The sequence below is a fragment of the Ornithorhynchus anatinus genome, chromosome 7 (genome assembly GCF_004115215.2).
Source record: "Ornithorhynchus anatinus isolate Pmale09 chromosome 7, mOrnAna1.pri.v4, whole genome shotgun sequence".
In the NCBI taxonomy this organism is placed as follows: Eukaryota; Metazoa; Chordata; class Mammalia; order Monotremata; family Ornithorhynchidae; genus Ornithorhynchus; species Ornithorhynchus anatinus.
In genome coordinates this window covers 13,458,816-13,474,798 of record NC_041734.1, presented here as the reverse complement: position 1 = coordinate 13,474,798, position 15,983 = coordinate 13,458,816, and the positions used below count along the sequence as shown (strand labels likewise).

Sequence of the window (15,983 nt, the reverse complement as noted above, 5' to 3'; positions counted from 1 at the left end):
GGCTGTGAGTATGAAGGAATATAAAGCTTCAAATGGGCTTTATTTTGCCTTTATAGAATAAAATAAACCCTGTTCCGTAATATATCTGAGACTATTTTCATCTATTTCTGCTGATTTCATTGTACTATCCTGAAGTGATACAATGACCATTAGGAATATTCATTTCGTTTTTAGACTAAATGAATTACAACTTACCTAAGGATTTTTCATCTGCATGAGTTAAGGCCAGACTTTCCAAAAATATCACTAGTGCTTCAAAGGTAAATTGATCTACCAGAGAATCTTCTTCTCTGTGAAGAAAGATCATATGAATATAGAAAATCTGAAGTACCAATACTACCAAAAATCAACATCAGTTATTAAAGAAAATGAATAATAAAAATGAATATGGTAAAATAGCAAACTGTTCAGTGAATGGTAACCTAAATTGAACAGTTTCTGACATATCCAAGGAGGTCATAGATTTCAGGCCACATTTGCAAAAGTATCTATCCACTGACAAGCAGTTAATTTTTTTTTTGATAAACATATTCCTTCTGACACAAGTACACTAGTCTCCTGTGGACAGGAATCATGCCAAGCACTTAGTACAGTGCTCTGCACATAAGTGCTCAATAAATACAACTGAATGAATGCCTACCAACTCTAGGGCATTGTACTCTCCTCAGCATTTAATACAGTGCACTACACAGAGTAAACAATAAATACCACTGATTAAATACCAGAACCTTGAGTAACTATAATCACTGCTTCTGGCAGTGACCTCTTCCATAAAACTCACTCCCAACATGGGTGCACTGAATGCCAGGTTCTGACAATTAAATCTATGACCAGTCAATCCATACCTTTCAAAAATGGATAATCCCTTTTCTCTGCAAAACTTTAATCCTGTCTATTAATGGTTCTTAAATCAACACTGATAGTGAATGACAGAAACAAGAAGGCTTTAATGGCAATTTTCATCAGTAAATGTTCTGGATAAACAAATAAATGAATGAAAAATCCAATGCTCTACCACCTTAGGAAGCAGATCAACTTTTCCTGCTGATTCCATGATTACTTGGAAAAATAGTTTGTTTTAAAATCAAGTTCTCTTTTTAGAAAACACATACTGAATGCATCTAGACTATTTTTTAAAAGAAGGGAAAAACAATATTGTTGATCTAACATAACTGGATTGGGAAAACTATACTACCAATAAAAATACTTTTAACTCTAAAGTAATTCAGGCATTCTGACATTTGAAACAAGCCAAAATAAGCCAAAAAACAAGCTGAACAGGTCAAAAACTACATTCAATGGGAGGCTAAAACATTCTAAATTTTCCTAGTTTTGCTTGAGGGAATTTTTAAGAGCAGAGACAAAAAAAAATAAAGAGGCTGAATCTACCCTGAATACACTTAATGTGCTTTGAGGGCTGATTCGATGGTGTTTGAGCCCCAAAGGAGTTAAATTGGGGTCTCTGTTTCTTCAACTATGAAATAGGGATTAGATACCTTCTCTTCCTGCTACTTAGACTGTGAACCCCATAAGAGACAGGAACTGTGTCTGACCTGATTAACTTGTATCTAACCCAGAGCTCAGAACAGTGCATGACACATAGTAAGGGCTCAACAAATACTGTAATTATTATTATTATTAGATTGAAATGCTGGATAATTTTAAATATCTTTGTTTTGCAACTGTCTTCAAAGAATGTTGGTAATGGAGCAATATGGCAAAGGGCTCCCTTAAATAAATGATCAGAATGCAGAGTTTCCTGTGAAGAGTATAATAGTTTCCTTCTTTTATTATATTTTCCTCTAAACAAATTCTAAGTACATTCTTCTTCTCCATTTCAATGCTGTAAAGGCCATGAAGAACAGATGTGGCACTAAACAAATGCACCTAAGTTAATAGAAAATATTACTTTGAAAGTGGGGGCCAGAATATATGGGAAAAGAAAATAACCCAATTTTTCCATTTTTCCTAGGGCATTAGCCTAGTGACTCACAATATTTTGATAGGCAAGTCCATTCCAATTTGTCAAGGCTGTCATTTCACAGTGGAATTCAAATGCAAATGAGAATGAAATTTAATGACAAGAGCATATTACAACTCTAGGAAACAGAAGAGGCATCCTGCTTCCTACACTAGGAAAGCTGTAATGGACAAACAATACGCCAAACACTCCAAACCATAACAATTCCTTAAAAAGGCACTAGAAAAATATCCCCAATGTTTTTACTCATATATTAAAAAAACTATAATTCAGCATTCAGAGAGATCCTAGTGTGGCCAAAAACCATTTATTGTTCAAAATTACCACCAAATGCTACTCTATTGCAAAAGAAACTTTTGTTTATCTCAAGTACAGGTGTGAGGCAATTATATATTGTACTCCAGTTTGAGGACTGCTACAACTTTTGACTCACCTGAATTCCCTATAGATATTGTTAAAAGCAAGAGCTGCTCCCAGTCTTTTAAAAGGATTGGGGTGAAGGGCAAAACTGTACAGACGCTTAAACAGTGATTTGGTGTTCACTGGACTTTTCTCTTGCTGTTCTGGTGTTGTCTGTTTAATTGACCACTTCAGGAACTCTCGGACACACTGACCACAAAAGTCTCTCAGAGTGCTATCCACCGGATCTACTATTCCATCCTGAAATGAAATACAAATTGCCTCATTAAAAAGTCATTATATTTATAATAATACTGATGCAAACATGTGGCCTTCTTTCCAGCACCAGCGAAGGATGCTACGACAAAATGTTTAAGGCTTTCCTAAGGAGACAGTGCTATAATCCAAAGATGCACTTGGATTTGCTTACTTGATTCTCCCTTCTCTCAGCCCCCACAGTCATTTATGTTCATATCCATAATTTATTTATATTTATGATTCCCTGCCCCTCTAGACTAAAAGTTCATTATGGGCAGGAAATGTATCTATCAACTCTGTCGTATTGTACTCTGCCAAGCGTTTAATACAGTGCTCTGTACACAGTAAGTGCTCAATAAATATGACTCATTGATTATAAAGAGCTACTCATTAAAACAGCCCTACTTAGCCAAAAAAGGATTTTCTTCTAGAAAATACCTGGCAAATAGTTCCTATATTAAAAATCAGGGGACGAAATAATCAGACAAAATCTAAAATTATTGAATAATTCACTAATTTATCCAAGAAAGACTTGCATACCACCCACATTTTATTCAGCTCCATCAGACTTAAGGAACACATCATATCTACAAGGGCAAAAAGTTCTAGCTGAAAACTAATTTCTATAAAAACTTACAGAGTCTTTGGGAGTTAAGTATCACTGTTATTTTATAGCTAACAATGCCCTTCACCTCTGAATCCTGATTTACACCCTTTCTTAACATTAGGGACACATGACCAAAATCTCTTGAGAGGTACTAACAAATCCTGGTTTCTCAATTTTTAAAAAAATAGAAATTAAGTGCTTGCTATGTGTCAGGCACTGTTCTAAGCGCTGGGGTAGACAAGCTAATCAGGTTGGATACAGTCCATGTCCCACAGGGGGCTCACGGTCTTAATTCCCATTTTACAGATGAGGTGACTGAGGCATAGAGAAGTGAAGTGACTTGCCCAAAGTCACACAGCAGACAAGTGGGAGATCTGGGATTAGAACCCATATCCTTAACTTCCAGTCTGTGTTCTATTCACTAGGTCATAATGCTTATCCAAACTTTTATCATCCTAACTCTGGAAGACATAATTTCCACTTCTGGACACTATTTAATTGTATTTACCATTAGACATCTAGCCACAAGGTCAATTCTCCCGAGATTCAGGAGCACATGAAGATGTCTATAGAAAGATTTTCTCTCAATTAAAACTTTTTCAAAATTCATTGTTACTGAAAAACTACAAGAGGTTCAGTAACATAAAAAACCAGGTATGCAACTAAGAGCCTGGATAGGGTCAACAAGAGAATCAGAAAGATTTTTCAAAAAATGGGAGAAAAGACTATAAAGTGGGAATAAGAACATTTTCAAAATCCTGTGAGAGATGTGAATCTAGGAAGGCTGTGAAATCTCCTTCTCTGAGGATTTTGAAGGAAAAGGCTAAGATTGGGGAGTTGCTGAAACTAGTTCAAACTAGTCTCAAATCATCTCCAAACACTGAATTGAGTTCTAAATCTCAAACCTGCATAGAATTAGCATATACTGAACATTTCCAAATATTCTTGCACTCAGAAAGAGGCCTCCCAGGAATGTTCTCTTTCCCTCTAAACTCTAAGGTTGTTGAGGGCAGGGAATGTGTCTACCAACTCTGTTGTATTATACTCTCCCAAGTGCTTAGTACAGTGCTCTGTGCACAGTAAGTCTTTAGTAAATACCACTGCCTTGTCAGGCAAATGTTCCCAATTCCATCACAATGACCTAATGAAAATACAGTTTCCAACAGAAGTTTACGAAAAATCTGATTATGAATATGATATTGCCTTATTTTCTAGAATAATCTTTAATAATTTGAATAAGTGATAACTGAGGCATTAAAATCACATTTCATGGCCCTCAAAAGCATTTTAAGGTCACAAAGGCTAACCAGAATCGATCAACAGAATGCCTGATTTATTGAGCACTTAATGTGTGTAGAGCATTCTACCTAACAATTAGGAGAGTACAATACGAGGGATAGATAAGATCGCTGCCTATGAGTACCTTACAGTCTAGAGGGGAAAATGTTTTATCTTCTATACTCAGCCTTTTTTAAACCTTTAATTTTTATACCTTACAAGTTACTGACTACCAGAAACTGCAAAGAACATACTCTACACCTACCAAAATGGTTTCCAGCAAGGCCACAGTGTCTTGACTTTCAAACTTCTTGTTGTTGGTGAACCAGTGGATTAACTGCATGACTAGTGGCTCATAGAGCTGCCTCGTCACCTAATAAATAAAATTGAAAATGCCACTAAAGATGGATTTTTCTTTATACAACATTGTAACCTTGTTATGTACAACTGCTAACATCAGTAAATAATAACAACCAAAAATCTGTTTGCACCCAACTGATAGTTATTAAAAACCCTCCTGGTGTGGAAATAAATGGTCTACATGTTTTTATCGAATATTTTAATAAGACACTTCTGATCAAGGTTTCCTGTTACCTTCTCATTCTCCTCTAAAGTCCAGAAATATGGAATATGCAAACACAAACTTCCTCTGATTCGATCTTAGGAAGCTGGCAAATAATTAGTTAAAACAAAAAGTTTATGATTTACACTGTAGTTAACACATCTTCCCAGCTTCCCATGATGTTGCTGCATTCACGGAAGGAATGATCAGAAATGTATTTGAATTAGGAACACACTCTTGAGTCTGATCTCCAGTTTCTCTCTGCAGGCATTACGAAATAAATGCTTTTTCCCACCCTGCCATTTTGGGGAGTCTGATCTGGTTCTGGCCTAACCGATTCGGTGATGTCCTGTGTAACTCTGGGCCACTACTGGCTTGGAGGACCCTGAAAGGCCAATTGAATTGCAGAGTTTTGGGTTCAATCAGGAACAGCTGCACAGGTTAACTAGAATGGACCTGAATCCCCAAATGAACTCTGAACTGTCTCGCTTCCTGGAGGAGCTCAATACTACAGATAATTGGGCCAGTCTTGAATCCACCTTTCCTCACTTAAACCTTCCCCATATAGGGTAGAGAACGAGATGCCATTTGCAAGAGCATTCTTCCCATGGTTTGTGACATTCTGTCAAACAATGACACTCATTTAACCCAGACAAAGGTAAATTAATTGTAAAGAAGGAAAATGAACCTCAAAAAAAAATAGTACTACATTAAGCATGGCTGAGATCAACATGAGATCAAAATGAGGAACTCTCACCTGCCATCCTGGAAGTTTCTTAGCTTTATTTACAAAATAATCTCATTCCAATTTAATATACAAAAATACCCCTCCCAAATCTGAGTTATCGTTGTTGGTCTTTCAATCACGCAAAATAATCTGAGCCAGAAGCTGTGCATTATTTAATCATTCTTCCCTAAGTAGCTCAGTTCTCCAGAATCTAAGTGATTCTGAGTAAGCATTTTAATGGGAGGTTTTAAAAGTCGGGCAGAGTCCTTTATAATGCTACTTTGTTTACCTGGTCCACATCACATGCAAGACGAAGGAGCACAGGAAACGTTCGCTTGTACAGCTGATACATGGGTGGGGAACCCTGATTTCCTTCAGGTATTTGAGATGCTTTTCCCAACATGAACATAACAATGCTGTGCAAGACTTCGCATGCTGCAACCTAAAATAAATCAAACAGGTCAGAGCCTCTTGTACCAGTAACCGTCCAAGTTGATGATTTTATATTCTAATTTTCGTTAGCTTTTCAAATAGTTTTTTACATCTATTCTTCTATATTTCAATAGTAGAACTAGTAAAATTAATTAAAAAATGAAGTGGAGGCTGCATTTCTTGTGGAATAGATTTTGCTCAGTTGCTTTCTGTCTGCACTCTCCTAAAAACAAGTTCCACATTTGAACAACAGAGCTTTCTAAATGCCAATACAAATTAATCAAGATAGCATTCACTTAATAGCAGCCATCTTACAAAATCATAAAACTTGAGTCGAAAGCAGGTACGATTTGATCATTGTCAGCATATTAAACCATATGTGGCAATTCATTTATATTTTTAGAATAACGTGTGTTCTTAAATTTTTTAGTAGCCTGAAAATTATACTCCATTTTTAATATAGAATTGTACCGCCTTTCATATTAATAGCATGCTGCAATGAGTATAGCCATGCTAGATCATTTGCTTACTACAGTGTATTAAGTAAGCCTATCTATTTACACATACAAATGGTGATAATCTGAATCTATGCAAACTGTGAATCACTGGACTGAGATGGACCTTGAAAGATCATCTATTCACCAAGTTCAGGTAGGCCTGCACATAATTTAAGAATAACAGCTGCCAACATGTCTTAGAAAAAAGTCTCCAGAGAAACGATTCCATACCCTCAAGAGTGAAACATGAATTAATGTTCCTTAAGGATAACAATTCCTTTCTGCTTAAATTCAATGCCTAATGTCCTGTCCCAAGAAGCAGTATGACTTAGTAGAAAGAACACAGGATTGGGACTCAGTATTCCTAGGTTCTAATCCCAGCTCTGACACCTTCCTGCTGTTTGTGTGACCTTGGACAAATCACTTAATTTCTCTGTGACTCACTTTCCTCATCCATAAAATGGGGATTAAATACCTACTGTAAATATCCCAGCACAAAAAACACAATATAGTTGTTTTAATTATTACTACTATCTCCAGGGGTAAGAGAAGAGCTGATAGTCATCACATATTTCAGGAGTCCGAGATGAGAAGAATCTATGATGAGAAAGTGTGGCCTAGTAGATAAAGTACGGGACTGGGACTCAGAGTACCTGGGTTATAATCCCGGCTCTGCCACCTATCTGTTGTGGGACCTTGGGTAAATCACTTTACTTCTCTGTTCCTCAGCTACCTCACCTGTACAGTGGGGATTAAGGCTGTAAACCCCATGTGGAACATGGACTGTGTCCAACCTGATTAGCCTGTAATAATAATGATGATGATGGAATTTGACAAGCACTTACTATGTGCCAAGCACTGTTCTAAGCACTGGGTGAGATACAAGATGATCAGGTTGTCCCACGTGGGGTTCACAGTCTTAACCCCCATTTTACAGATGAGGTAACTGAGACCCAGAGAAGTTAAGTGACTTGCCCAAAGTCAAACAGCTGACAAGACTGGGCTCTTTCCAGCAAGCAACGCTGCGTCTCATCTTAGATTCTTCTCATCGTGGACTCTTCAAATATGTGACCAGCAGCTCTTCTCTTACCCCTAAAGATAGTATTAATAATAATTATATTGTGTTTTAAGTACCAAGCATCAAGTGCTGGGATTGTACTGTATTGATTGTACTGCTCCCAGTGCTTAGAACAGTGCTTGGCACACAGTAAGCACTTAAATACTGTAAACAAAAACTACTTGCAACATAATATAATATGAAAGGAAGAGTTCGCATAAGGAGTTTAAAAAGAACCAAAGCTAGATTATCTAGAACTTCTCACTGTCCTTTTGTATTTATGCAACTTGGAAACTAAACATCTAATAACTATTTGCTAGTCATTTTTCTTGAAAATCAATCACCATTCCAGGTATTTCATTTTTCTTTTTACTTTTGAGAAGGGAATGCAAATGGTTTTCGGACAACTGTATGACAGTGAAAATACACACCACGATCTTATTACTCAGACAAGACAGTACAACAGAATAGCCGATAGTCTACTGAAATAAAAAAGCAAGAATACTTTAGTTTGCCTGTCACTAGCTGAAAGGGCCAGTTCTGTGATTCGAGGCAAGAATACATCCAGATAGATGACAGGTTTCATTTCTGCAAATGGTACTGCGAAGCTCAGCCTCTTTTCAGTGTCCCAAGCCACACATTTTTTCATCATTTCATCTGCAGAAGCAGCTGTTAATAAAAACAATTACATTGCAAAGATAATTTTGTATGGGTGAGCTCTGAAGCAGATTAAGTACAGAATATTTGAAGTTAAAAAAATCCAAGACAGTTACAAAGTCATTTAACTATGTCAATCAGGATTAATTCAATCTCAAAATTAGATATGCCTTGTGATCTTAAAATGTTGTTTCTGACTTCTCCTTCAGACTCTACCTGATATCATTACAACACTGTTAGTAAATTTATTACTCTATTTTATTAATGATGTGTATATATCTACGATTCTATTTATCTTGATGGTATCGATGCCTGACTACTTGTTTTGTTTTGTTGTCTGTCACCCCCCTTTTAGACTGTGAGCTCATTGTTGGGCAGGGATTGTCTCTATCTGTTGCTGAATTGTACATTCCAAGCACTTAGGACAGTGCTCTGCACTCAGTAAGGGCTCAATAAATACGATTGAATGAATGAATGAATGAAATTGACCCAAATTGAAATTGTTCCTTATTGGATACGAAGATACTAATTACATCTTAAACTGTTTTTAATAAGCAAATTTGAATAAAGATGCTACTTCTTCAAACTCACAATTATGCCTAACTAGAATACTTAAAAGGGCTATAAAAACATACTTAATTCAATAGCATTGTCTCTCAAAATATAAAATAAGAAAACAATTTAATTTAGTTTTCCACGATCCCTAACAATTGTAGAAACAGAAATGAAAACAGTAACCAGTGTCAGATTAGTTTTTGTTCTTGTGACCTGGAAAGTCTGTTCAATTAAAACCAGCCAATTAAAAAAAATTCTAAAAACATACTATAATTTGTTGTTTATTCAAGACCTTAAGAAAGTGTTATATATTTCACTGCTTTTCCTAAGAGTATTTTAATACAAATAGAGTTTATATAGTGAGATACTACTGATGAGACCATGTGTCTGTGTCTTTCCAAATTACATTACTATTCATGTTAGGATAAATACGCTTTGAGTAAAAGTTGACCTGTGACAATATTGCGGTTGATTTGTCCTCCTAGAGATCCCAGAAGCCGCACCACTCTAGTTCTCACCGACTCCAAAGAAAGATCTTCAACCTATAAATTTGGAATAAAGACTGATTTCATGAAAATAATTAAAAAGGAACAATTCGCCGGGGAATGGGAAAACTGTTTTTGATATGTACCCCTGAAAATTCTTAGTTTCATAGTCACAAATGATGTGCAACTCTACTCTAGCCCAAATTAAATTATTTCTGTGCATTCAAAATTTATCATTGTAGTCTAGGTCTCGGCAACCACTGTGAGGTGAATATCACGTACTGGGAACGAAGCTTCTACAAAAATACATTACTGGCAGAAGAATTCCAGAGACTTTGAAGGATCCACTCTGATTTAAAATCTGTCTTCAACTGTTCACTTAATGAGAAGTTGCCAGAATTTTTAAATAATCACACTTATCCACTACATAGTTAAGTTTAATTAGAATTGATTACACAGAAATGAGGAAAATATTTATAAAACAATAGAAATTATTAAAAGGAACTATTACCTGTTCTATTGTATTTAGTTGCTCAGCTGCCCCATTTATTTTGCTTAATTTTTGCAAGCCAAAAACAGGGGAGAGGCTATTATGCAGATAATTCCTTTTTATAGCCAAAAGGGGAGGAAGAGAAAAAAGAGGAAGAAAAAAACAAAAACAAAAAAACGAGAGGTGGAGAGGGAAAACGTTAAAAAAGTGGGCACTTGAGACTGTTTTCTTTTTCTACTGCCCCTCCCCAAGGGCTGCATACAATGAATTATAGTAACCCCATCTACATTATGGTAAACCGGCCCCAAGACCACCTATTCAAAGAAGAAAATCCCCACCCCACCACCATTAGTCTGTATTTGCAGCATCTTTACTTTCTGACCCTCATCTCTTCCAACCCCACTGAATGTTTGCACGTTTCAAAAAATTCACCCACTGCATGAGCCTGTACATGGGGAAAGCTTTAGCTCATTCTGACCCTTCTCCTCTTCCTACCCTGGCATCAACACTATCATTGCCTGCCAAAATAATCTTTCATTTCTTCCTCAAGAATCAGAGGGAAGGGAAGAAAGGTGGGGAGTGAATTAAGCAGTGACAGCCATTATGTAAGGAAATATAGTATTGCATTCAATTCATTATTGTCATTTTTAAAGTTATGATAGCTTCACATAGTACTATAAATTTCTTGAAAAACACCCTACCGTATTAGTGATTCAGTAGGGAAAAGGAGATTTGGTTCATAAGGTCTCGATTACTTTATTGTAATGATTTGAATGCGTATTGTTATTTTGTATTCTCCCAAGCCCTTAGTACAAAGCTCTGCATACTGTAAGCACTCAATAAACACAACTGACTGCCTGAAACAGTTGAAAGAAAGCCAATACCCTAGATCTCTCTGCTGCAAGCACAATACAACTACATGAAAGAGTATCAGTGACTGATGGAGTGCATGCAGTTCAGATTTTCTAATTTTCTGGATTCGGGAGCCCTATTTCCGGAGCGCATCAGAGGTAGCAAACCATCAACCAATGGTATTTAATAAGTGATCACTCTGTGTAGAGTATTAAACTAAGCACTTAGGAGAACACAACAGAGAAACAGGAGAAAAGACTGAGGAAAAAAAAACATTGATTACTAAAATGGCTGATTTCCTTCATTCCTATTTTAGACAAACTTCCCATAACTCCAGAGAAGTAGGAGATACAGAATGGCAGCAAAAGTCTGTCGAGTCTGTACATTCTCTGTTATTTGCGGTTCATCTGGATTATACTTACCTCCCAAAGTAAGCATAATAAACAGTTTAAACAATGAGAAGAGTCATGATTTACTTACTGGTGCAGTGGCCTTTGCTTTTTTCAGGTGGCGTACCACAACTTTATTAAACCCTTTCTGGGTTGCACGAGAAAGCATTGTCACTTCCATATTATTCTTGGTCTCATCTACTCAAAAAAAAAAAATCCAGTTTACTTATTTATACAGATATCTAATAAAAATGCACCGTGGGAAGAAATTTTTCCTGTAGGAAATTATCTTAGTGGCCCAAATCTGCATGAGGCACATCTAGGGTCAAATGACAATATAAAGGTAGCAGGGCTAAGATTTTTGCATGCTCCCAAATCCAGGCAGGTTTGCAGCAGGCTTGGTAGGTCCATGAAGTGAACTCCTGGGCCCAGTGGAAGTCACACACACACAGAAAAGGAATCTCATAAAATTCCTTCACAATCAGCTCAACCAAATATTTTTCAGACCAACTCTGCTGAATTTGTCATCATCACTGTCAATGATATTTGAACTTTTACTCTGTGCAGGGCACAGTATTAAGTGCTTGGGAGAGTATAATAAAATAGAGTTTTGGTTGGGTTTTTTTCTTTATACAGTATTACTACGTGCCAGGCACTGTTCTAAACTCTGGGATAGATACAAGGTAATCAGATTGGACACAATCCATGTCCCACACGGGGCTCACAGTCTTAATCCCCATTTTACAGATGTGGTGATAGAAGCATAGAGAAGTTAAGTGACCGGCCCAACGTCACATGGCAGAAAAGTGGTAGAGCAGGGTTTAGAACCCAGGTCCTCCTGACTCCCAGTCCCATGCTTAACCACTAGGCCAAGCTGCTTCTCTAAACTAGTAGACATGTTCCCTGTTCCTGATGAGTATACAATCCAGAGAATTACCTGCACAAAAATATTAATATCCCCCTCTAACATGTCCAGCCAACAAATGTTTTTCACACTTCTGAAACTTCTCAAACTTGCCTCTGTGATGATATTTATATCTGAGCCTCATCATGAAGCTTTAGTACAAGGAATAGGAACCAATGGCTTGCAGTGATATGGAGTCAAATGTGGCTCTCAATCATAGGGTATGCCACGGACCTGGCATCGCAAGGGCAAAGACATCAGCCTGAACACCACAGCAAATAGCCACACTGGTAACTGGGAAGTAGCGGAACCATCCTCCCGCTGAAAATCGCAAAAAAGGGCCAAAGGGGAGCCAGATGTCAGGGTGAAGAGAAGCTGCTGTTGTGTGCCCCCTCACTGCCCCCTTGAAAGCACTTGACGCAGCAGGCAGGAGCACCACCGATGCAGGTACTGCTCACCTTCATGGTAAAGAGCAGCCACAGTGCTGGGTACCATCCCCTCACCCCCTCAGTCCCCCACACACAGCAACTGTAGGTGGCCTACACATTGGGCAGGAAAGCAGTGTATCAATACATTAAGGGGGGGGTGGGGGTGTTCAGCCACTTTTCTGGGCACTTTGAGCACCCATCGTGATCTCCCTTGGGCACCAGGTCTTGGAGCGGCTGAATTAAGTGGTGACAGCAATGAGGGAAGAGGGAGGAAAAAAATGAAATCCAAGCTAAGTTCAGTTTTCTATCTCGCTCTCCTCTTCTTCCCTGCCTCTTTACCCTCTCCCACATATACCAAATCCCCCTGCACTCTCCCAAGTACTTAGTATAGTGCTCTATACAATAGTAAGCAATAAATGCAACTGATTGATTTGCAGGGCATTCTTACAACTATTAATTGTTCATGCTCAATATATCTTATAAATAATAAAAGCATTACTATTAAATTTCTTATGTAAAATACACAAGCCACGTACCAGATAAAGCTGTAGTTTTCAAATAACTGTCGAGACAGGGGAGAATGTCCTTGTAGTAAGGTTGGATGACATGTCTAGGTATGTAAATTGACCATTCTTCCAAGGCATTCAGGCCCACATCAGCCAGTGGTGGATAACTCAGACCTAACTTGAAAGCCATCTTCAGAGAGACAGACAGAGATAAATGCACACACACAGAAGCCAAGTGGTTGATTAACATGGGAATAAAAAAACCTAAATGCCTAAAATTCTAGGATTAAGTAATGATTATCAATCTCTAGATTTATATCTTTATGCTCCTCATAACAAGCTTACCTTACTTTATAATACAAGGTTAAACAATGTACAGTATTTGTTAATGAAAGTATAGTTAGCACTCTAATCTACGCACCCACCTGTAATGCTGGGATGTACGCTTTAATATCTAGCATGATGATATCATGAGGCAGGCAGAGCACAAAGGTGAGACAGGAGGCTAATAGTTCATCTTTGTACTGCTTCATTTTTACTGCAACCTTAAAAAAAAAAAATCAACACAAAGCCTCAATGTTGCCTTAGAGACTGGTCAAACATTGAAGGACAGCAAAAACATAGCTGATATTGCTTGACTATAGTGATCTGCAAATAACTCTTGCTGGAACAATGTGTTTTACCCCTCTATATTCAGCAATATCAATTTTTTCTTTTTTTTTTTTAATCTTTTACCCCACCTTTGGTAAATTGAGAAGCTTGTAATGTTCTCAAAGATTTCATTTATGGAACTTATACCAAATCATTCATAAACAGTGTCATCTACAGATCAACTTAAAGTATGTTTTATGAATGTCTTAATATATGCATACAGTGTCAAGAAAAGCTTGAGTTTAGTCTTAATTTCCAGCTCTCTACACAAGACATTAAATATCACTAGACATTAAGGTTTGAGAATGAATTTTCATAATTCAGGTAGGATATTATTATAAAAGTTGAAAGATTACAACAGCTGCTTTGGGTTTAAAATTTGAAAATGCAATAGTAGTCTAGACTACTAACAATCACAAAATACTTTCTTCCTGCTCTAGAAAAACACATTGTTCTACAGGTGTTTAAATATTGTACCCACCATTTTTAATGATATATCAATATTTTACATCATTACCTCTTTCCCAAATTTAGCAAATAGTGCAAAACAAGAATACTTTTCAGGGTCTTCAGGACTTTTTTTGAGGCTCCTTGGACTTACACCCTGTCAAAGGAAATAATGTCACATGAATAGAATAACTGCACTTTAATGAAATGCACCACATAACTATCTCCTGATACCTTAAAAATAGCAACCACAGTTTATCATGCTACTGTCTAACAAAATTCATGATAAAGTAAAAACTGAACAGATTTATACATTTCAACTTTCTCCATCACTTCCCACTATGGAAGAATAGCAGATCACTCCAGCATTTGTAATAAAAAGTCTGCTTATAGCATATTCTCATATAGCTGCAACTTCATATGTCAATTCAAAAATCATATTTCCCCTTAAAAGGCTTACCTCAAAGTATTTCATTTTCTTGGCATTTCTAATTGCAATAGAAAGCAATTTATAGAAACCACTAATAAGTGGTAATCGTGTGGACTGCAAAATTAGCTCATACCCAAATGAATATACCCAGGGCTCAAAAAATTGAACATGCTTTTCTGGGAGGATGTCTCTGTGAAGGCAAAATGCATGTTCAACATTAAGAGATTTGTTTCATTTTCAACGTCACTCAGATACATAGAAAGAATATAGAATATAAACTGAATAATGACTGACCTCATTCATTATATTACTTTAATTATCTCCAAAATGGTTTTAGGAGGAAAGCAAGACTATGATTACCCTCCAGGGCTAGCTACTTGTAAAACACTGTATTCCACAGAGGAAAAATATTTGTCCTCAACTAGTAAGCAGTTAAGAATTGAGAAAGTAATGACTAACTTTTGAAATTGATCTAATGATGTTCTACTAAGACCTTTATGAATTTTAGATACCTACAGATCTACGACACATCAGCTAACAAAGACAAGGCAATTAATTTCTGAGAAAAACTACTTATGAAAATTTGATGAAAGTATTTTCCAAGGTCATGTTACATGTAACAAAAGAAGTCCTTATCACAAAACTCCTAAAATATACAAAATGATTGCACAATTAGTTTAAGTCTCTTTGACACAATTAATCACAGGCAATTTTCCCTCAAATAATTTACTACAAAAATACCTGCAGAATTCCACTAGGTTAATGAAAGCTGTAAAATCTTTGGGCTTAGAAGGATGCAAATTTGCAACTGGATCTGATGTTGGAATCACCCACAAATTGCTAACTTCACTTTCATCCTGAAAAAAATTTTTTATCAGAGAAAAATGAAATGAAACAAACCAAAAAAGGCAATCCATCCCAGAATCCTATAAAACAACAGGCTTTACCATTCCCTTAGGAAATGCTCCTTTGTTGTTTACTATCATCACCCTACCCAATCTCTCATTTTCACCTCACTGCTCCTCTCATTCCATGTCACTGAACGATATTTAACTATTACCAGATAAACAGAACAGAAGGTGTAAAGACAAGAGAGTGGACTGAAGTCACCTAATAGATCCTCCACTCTAGCCCCTTCACACTGTTCCCTTTGCTATCCAACTAATAATTTGCATGTTCAGTTTTCTAGTTTCATATCTATGGAACTATAGAATGGTTAATTTTATGTATTTATTACTTATTAATATGGCCACCCACACAGAAACCAAAACTTTAAAAGACATGAATCACCTGATCTGAGAGAGCAAACACATTTCAATTTTGCCTCACAGTTTACATTTGTTCTGAAAGGTAATAGTTTAAGACTGAGCCAAGCAGGTTGCCTGGAAAAA

The 15,983-nt window shown here is 36.8% G+C and overlaps 1 protein-coding gene across 3 annotated transcripts in view; it reads right to left on the bottom strand.

The window, feature by feature from the left end:
- Positions 1-15,983, bottom strand: part of PRKDC (protein kinase, DNA-activated, catalytic subunit) — a 126,427-nt gene that overhangs the window by 96,075 nt on the left and 14,369 nt on the right. For all 3 annotated transcript variants that reach the window (XM_029069344.1, XM_029069345.1, XM_029069346.1), the window contains exons 17-28: positions 15,334-15,449; positions 14,623-14,782; positions 14,233-14,319; positions 13,490-13,609; positions 13,095-13,254; positions 11,318-11,424; positions 9,462-9,552; positions 8,304-8,467; positions 6,102-6,254; positions 4,789-4,896; positions 2,415-2,641; positions 196-290 (exon numbers count right to left, since the gene is read on the bottom strand). In XM_029069344.1, the coding sequence (XP_028925177.1) occupies positions 196-290; positions 2,415-2,641; positions 4,789-4,896; positions 6,102-6,254; positions 8,304-8,467; positions 9,462-9,552; positions 11,318-11,424; positions 13,095-13,254; positions 13,490-13,609; positions 14,233-14,319; positions 14,623-14,782; positions 15,334-15,449 (1,588 nt within the window). The remainder of the gene's footprint in view (positions 1-195; positions 291-2,414; positions 2,642-4,788; positions 4,897-6,101; positions 6,255-8,303; positions 8,468-9,461; positions 9,553-11,317; positions 11,425-13,094; positions 13,255-13,489; positions 13,610-14,232; positions 14,320-14,622; positions 14,783-15,333; positions 15,450-15,983) is intronic.